The sequence below is a fragment of the Ceratina calcarata genome, unplaced genomic scaffold (assembly GCF_001652005.2).
Source record: "Ceratina calcarata isolate Rehan_Ccalc_2016 unplaced genomic scaffold, ASM165200v1 scaffold114, whole genome shotgun sequence".
In the NCBI taxonomy this organism is placed as follows: domain Eukaryota; kingdom Metazoa; phylum Arthropoda; class Insecta; order Hymenoptera; family Apidae; genus Ceratina; species Ceratina calcarata.
The window spans coordinates 2,060-9,425 of NW_017132337.1; the positions used below are offsets into that span (position 1 = coordinate 2,060).

A 7,366-nucleotide genomic window follows, 5' to 3' on the forward strand; every position below is an offset into this window, starting at 1 on the left:
TCCTGGAAGAGAAGATGGAAGAGAGGTAGTAAAATAGTAAAGTGAATTATATATTATATGTATAATAAGAACTGAACGAAATGTAAATAATAAGGTAAGAATAATTGTAAACTGAAAGGCAACAATAAATACATATCTGAATCTGTATACAGAATTTATCTACAATAATTTATAAAGGTCTATAGAAACACATAGGATGAGGATATGGAAGGAGTTATACAGAATTGTGTCACTGACAATGAAATAAAGATCTGTACAATAAAAGATACTTCGTACGTTACCGAATTCCTCAATTGAATTTGCATGATCTATATAAAAAAGTCGATCCGTATCGGATCTAAAAATACTAGAAGGTCCGAGAACACGTGTGAATCATTCTGATCGAATGCGAACGGCTTGTGACGAGCAAGGCCAAGGTCGCGAGTGGTTTATCAATAGCTAAATTAATGTTCCCTATGCGGCGACGCCTACGTCGATCTTTATAAAAAAAAAAGAACAAACCCTTGCATCTGAAACCATGCGTAGGACTACTAAAATAACGACTCCGTCGTCTTGCGATCGAAATCGATACCGCGATAATTCTTCCGTCTCGAAATTTTTAGGATTCCAAAAATATACTGAATCAAACATTCCAACGACAAAACGTTCAGGCAAACCTGATAAAATACTAAATGAAAACACGAAGTACATGCAATGAAATATAACAGTCGAACGATCTCATATTTGCATTCATTAAATATTACGTTAGCGCAATAATAAAAAGCTTTTTAACTCGGATACGTTCGAAATAAAAGCAATATTCATTTAACATCCTGGAAACCGCAGAACAAGGGGAAAGTAAATTTCCGAGGTGTCTAGCGTTTTAAAGTTTAAACAGTGTAAACTTTTTCCCGCAGTAAAACGAGACGAGGCGCTCGTTATCTGGTCACGGTGTTCTTCCCGAGTTTCTTACTGGTATCCTTGAAGAGGAGACGCTCCCCTTCTGACCTTAAACCCCGTTCAACGGTGAGCTGACCTTGGCACGTGCTCGCGCGATTGCCATGCAACGCGTTGCATCCCCTAACTTCTGTACACCCGTCCACCCGTTAAAATGATAAATAGGAAACTATCAGCGAATATTTAATAACACATTTTATTACAGATCCCTTGAAAACTATTCTATTATTGACACCATTAAAACTATTATCAAGGTTTCGTTTCATTCAGTTATTAACAGACACCTAAACTTTTTTTTTACTTGCACTTTTTGTAATTCTCTGTACTGTAAGTTTATCGATAGAATTTCCCAGCTTCATTCTTTGATAGTATTTAAAAGATTATCTGCACCCCCACAGAATTCTGGTTATCGTCTGGGGGATTCACCGGAAAAGGTGATAGGTTGGTTATAATTATCAGCGTTCATTAATAGTTGAACGATTTCATAGTATGCAAAATCTGGGCTGCTTAATAATAGTGTCGTATTTCCGTCCGTCCAGTAATACCGCTAATGTCACAACGTATAAATACATGCAACGTGGGAAACGTCAGAATTTATCTTCGTATCGCTTTACCAAGATAATCTGAATAGATTATAGTAACTATTATAGAAAAACAGATCCATTTAGAAAATTGCATTTTTCTCGAGGAGAATTGCTAACTGTTACAAATGCCGATGCACCGATAAATCTATTAGGCAAATACACCAATACGTACGTAGGATCCGTGCACACTTTTTGTAATTAATATAATTGGCATAACAAGCCTTGAATTTGATCCGCGGTCAATCAAATGGAAATGAAAATAAACGAGCAAGGCAATTAGCACAGAACTGCAAGTCCTTGCGTTTGAAAAAAGATTAATGAATCTGTGGAAAGAATTAATGGATTTACCAAAGTATTAATAGACGCTGCCAGCTCTAACGAATCGCGAGGGGGAGGAGTGGCAAATTGAACCCGTCTCCCTCGACTCTATTTACCCTCGACATTAACAGGTTCAAGTTTCTAAATACAATCGTCCGTTTTATATTCTCGTTACTGGCGTCAATGAATCGATCGGTGTTCCAGTAATAGAACTGAGAACGTAAATCATTCCGGGTGCTAGTAACAACGGAATTTTACGCCTGATCGTCCTCGACATTCGCGGTTAAACCTCGTTCAGAAAAAACTTGATCAATTTCAAAAATTGATAGCAAAACAAGTTTTACAATGTTCAATGGTTGCACTTCCAAACATTTCAAACCATAATTACTATTAATTGTACTATTTACAAAATACTTGTGCAAATTGCTCTTCATTTTTCGAAAATTAGCAAGAATTTTGACTACAAATGCACTGTGTCTTTTTCCACAATATTGCAACCTATGGCATCATTGCATGAGATGGTGCATATAACAATGTACTACATTGGATCTAGTCTAGAGTGGATCGTAATCTCAAAACTTGATTTCTGTTTACCCTCAAGAAACAAAGAAATAAAAATCTACTTTTATCTCCGATTAACAAATTTCATAATAATTGATTTAATTTAATATGAAGAAATTCATTTATGAATAACTTACAGTTTAGCAGAGATGCCCATGAAAATCGACTTACCTGTAACAAAAGAATCATCGAATTAAAAATTGCAAATGATACAAATATTGCATTTTCAATTACTTCTAAGATTCAGTTTTAATAACACATGACCTGTGTATGTATATCTCTAAAGGATAACAGTTGCATCGGTCATATGCTACATACTGATGTCAGTTCCATTATGTACTCTGATTAATATTGCATAAATAAAATTGATTCAACAGTAATGATTATTAATTTTTCGGTGAATGAACTTGGAGCAGTAAAATTGGGATATGGCACAGAGCGTGACGAATATAGACGAGACCCATCGATCGGCGAACCATCACCGGATGGACAGCCGTTCCATTTAATAGGACGGTGGAGGTAAATCACTGCGATGACCTCCGATCAAGCAACTTGCGACGAAACGGTCGCGGTGACCCTCGGCAGCGCCGGCTCTCACCTCGTTCGAGGACAGATCGATGCCTCGAGCAGTGTCAATGTCGGCGGTAGGGCGACCGATGCGAGAGGGGTTGCACCGGCATTGCGTCATCTTGACGTCAGAAACCAACCCGCTTTCCGCTTCTGCACCACCGCCCCTGCTTGCCCTTGCGAGAGCCGGCTTTGTCTAACCCTCTTTCGCGGTTACACGAACGCCATAGGCCACATTGCCCTTTCCCCAACTACGCGACGACGACGACGTCGCCGCTCTAACAACGAGATGGCCCAACCTGTTGATCGACTACCAGAATAAACTGGAGCCCTCGTTATGGAAAATAACGGAGTCAAGAACGCATCACGGATCGATACACGTAGGAAGGTTCACTTGAATCAGCCAGATATACCGTAATCTCCGGACATATAACTACCCATCGGGACCATGTATGAATTTGACCACATCCGGATAGGAGGATCTCTTACACTCGTCGTTCGACTTCGCAACATAAGTAACAAATCTTACTATAAAATTGTATTTCGAAAACCTTGAGGGGACTTGAGAAAATCGGTTGTGCGATTGATTCTCTTCATTGGGAACGTTCTAATCGTATCGTCAAGGGACTATTCATTCGTGCAAGGTCGAGTATCCAGGGAACATCGTGGAAACTCTTCCGATAATTGGCTCCGCGCATCGAATACAAAACGGAAGAGACGCCTTCGCCGGCGTAGGCGTCGCGTTTGAATCAGTCGGGTAACTCGTTTATGGAAATTCAATGGCACTGAAAAGAAAGTGGACGCGTCGAATAAATAATTGGCCTTGACGCTAACGATTGCCCTTTGAAAAAAGCCGTAAAAAAACCAATGGCATAGAAAACGTGATTGGCGAAACGAACTAATAGCAAGTTGGCGAAAATCTGTCGTCAACCTTTTATAGACCGATTGACTCCTTTGTTGAATGATTAAGAAACGGTGCGCTCGAGACGGAGGGGATTCGTCCTGAAGGAGTCTAGACTCGTCTGGTAAATAAAAAACCCTGACATTGGGTACCAGCATGAACATCCTGCGATCTCGAGTTACCCCTGTCTACTCGGATGGGTGCACCGCTTTCGGGTGGTCCACCATTCAAAAAGGAATAAGAATGCCATAGGGTAGGGGTCCGCAACCAAGGGTTAGTCCAACGAGTTCGCAAACGATGATTGGCATCTACTTAATAATACATATCCTTCGTGTTGCCAACAAACCACTAATAATCATCTGCGAGCCATTTTTGTTCGAATATACTTCAGTTTTATTTATTTAGTTATATAGAATTTTTGTAAAACCAATTGGTATCAAGTTATAAAACAAAATGAAAATTAAATATAAAACATAACAAGAAAAATAATAATAACTGAGTAATATAGTACAATTGTAGATGAAGTCATGTCAAATATGATTCATTTAGAGAGAAAGGTAATTGACATACTTGGTATTCAGCATAGGTCTGGAGAAAATATCCGCCACAGAGTATCCAAAATTGACATGAATTGGTTCAACAGCAAATAATTCGTATTTTTTTAAGACTAATTTTGGATTTAGCAATTGAAGGCATAGTACGAGACTATAATTTTATATGCTAGAGAAATACCTAAGGCTTTCCTTCTGATTTCTAGTTTGCTTAATTTAGATTTAACGAGAGTAGAGTCATAGTTGTGATAGGTCAAGGGAATGAGGATACCCTTATGATACACAAAGCGCATGCTATGTATGTATGTATACTTTCCATGAATCTCATGCTTGATGAATGTACATGCTTATACGAGAAGTATTTTACGGTGCCGAATATGTAGAGTGAAAATCATGTCAAGTAGTTTCGCCCTAGAATCCCGATTTGATGTTTTCACAACCGTCTTGGAAAGTCGAAAGCGAGAGTCTCGACCGGGTCGAACCCAATACTACCGGCCAAGGTAGTGATTGGACGTCTTCGTTTTTCGGGACACCGGGTCGGCCACCTGCCCGACATTCGAGGTCGTTGCTCGGTGTCCAAAACGTTTATAAATTAAATTACTATTTTTTTTAATTCATCATTTCCTCTCCACATATTTAATAAGAAAAAATCCGTGAACATTTTCAAAATCAATTTTTGATTTACTTAATCACCGGATATGCACTAAAAGGGAACGTTCCCCGGAGGGGAGGCGAAAGAGTCCGACGGCGGAAACGAACAATTGGATCGGAACACAGGAAAGAGTGTTTCCGAAACGGATGTACCGACCGGCTGTTATCTCGGCCGGCGGATTAAGCGTTTCATTTTTAATATAATTCGTGTATTTGCTCAAGGCCCGGCCGAGGGTCACGTGAAACGCGCACGCACGGCCGTCAGGAAAGCAGCCGGCCAGGTGTTTCACGAACAACGCAACGCGGCACAGCGCGCCGATTTTCTGGGTCGTCACGCCAGACGGACACCCCGAATCCTGCGTTTGGCACATGACCGTCGAGAACACATTTTACTGCCTCTATGTAGGTCACACGCGCCGTGCGTAAACCTATGATGTAGGTACATGTGTGTACCGCCTGATCCGACTCGTGTCCAAAATCATCAAACGAAACAATTTTCCTGTGTTTCATAAATATTTGCAATCTTTAAATATCAGACTGGTGGAAACACATTTTCTTCAAACGTAACAGATGTATGTTTCACTTAAATATAATTATCGTTTAATCCTTTGAACTGCAATTTATTTTCAGACACACAATTTAATATTATGTGAAAAGACACCTCTTGAAATTTTCGCTTAAAATTCTTACCATTAGTCTAGTCGTTTTTCTTTAATTAAATGGACAAGTTAATTTTAAAAGACAAGACAAGGTGGGAAATTATTTGTTCAACAACACCGTAAATTCTCTTAAAACTAAGAAAATTAACACTATTTCTACCAAATAATTCATAGCAAACTCGATTCCAAGTGATTAAACTATCATCATGAAATGAATTCATTACCTCAGATACTTAGTTAATTTCGAAAAAGCTGACGAACAGGGAAAACGGCGTTTGATATTTTCAAAACGTAGCATCGATGCTCGAGTACCAGCTCTGCGTTTGGCGCGTGAATGGCACGTAATTAAACCTCTCCCTGACTGCCCAACCGAAATCGACGCTTTTCAGATATTGGAATTTACCTCGACGATCAAAGCCACCCAGTTTATTTGGAGATACCGAAAGCTCGAACGTCGCCATACAGAGTATTCAATAGAACGTTCAAGTGAAATTATGACTCATCTAATCTTGTCCTTTTCACTATTCAGTCAGTCGAATCTAATCTGCATACTTGATCAAATATTCACATGTGAATTCAATAATGTATGTTGTATGGTCACTCGTGCTTAATTAATAATTTCTATCGAAGTAATCCACTTCTAATTCGAAATTTGAATAATTAAGGGGAGACGCTTGGCGTTCGACAGCTTCGTTTAATGATCGGTACAGAAGTGCGTATGTGGATTGTAATGTAGGTCATCGGTTTTACATTGGGTTACAAACATCTGCGACGACGGCTACATGCGCATACATAAATAAAATCGGACAGTATTATCAGGGCCCAATTATCCGTACAAGTCGGCCGATCAACCGTGTACTTCACTAAGTGATACTTCCGGCCGTAAATCATGCGACGTGCATCATTTACCAAACTGGACTCTCGTTATTAATTCAACCAGAAAGTCGATTGAAAGTTTAAACTATGATTATGATAAAAACTATAATACGAAATGTCAAAGTACTTTTTAAATTTCTATATACAGAACACTCGAGTACCCTCATGATATACAATTCCCCTACCCTGAGTTCTGTTTTTTGCTACGAAGAGCAGATCGATTCTGAGCAGGATCGCGCTGAGGCAAGATGTTGGGCACGAGTTTGATATCTCATAAAAAGCATTTCTCCGTGGCAGGTGTTACGGGAGCAACCGCTGTTGCCCGTGTCCCAATCCAACCACCTGCTCGCTTTTTTATTCAATGTATTCCACGCGTTGTATTCACACTTCGGTCTCCCCGTTGGACAAAGCCAAAGGAGGCGAGCAGCCCTCCACGTGCCAGAAAAAAAACACCGGCCACGGGGCCACAGTTATTCTCGCCGCTGCCTCTTTCCCGTTCAAACCACGTAATCCCTGATCATTAGAGAATAACTGTACCGCGACGCGAAGTCTGATACAAGCACTCAAATTACGGTCCAGTTATTTAACTGAAGATTTTATGCATTTATATAAAAGTGTAAACAATTCAGAAATTTCATTTTGCAATGACAATAGTAAATTCGATGTATTGATCTTTAATGTTGAATAAAACGAAAAAACAGTATTGGAAAAAACGAAAATCTCGCGAAATCTTAAGGGGTAACCCTTGAAAATTTTTTTTTT

General features: G+C 39.5%; 1 protein-coding gene across 1 annotated transcript in view; it reads right to left on the bottom strand.

Annotated features, from left to right (window-relative positions):
- Positions 1-2,511: 2,511 nt before the first annotated feature.
- The window catches only part of LOC113464063 (uncharacterized), a 49,510-nt gene continuing 44,655 nt past the window's right edge, over positions 2,512-7,366 (bottom strand). Inside the window, exon 3 of the mRNA XM_026811801.1 lies at positions 2,512-2,570. Coding sequence (XP_026667602.1) covers positions 2,533-2,570 — 38 coding nt within the window. The 3' untranslated portion in view covers positions 2,512-2,532. The remainder of the gene's footprint in view (positions 2,571-7,366) is intronic.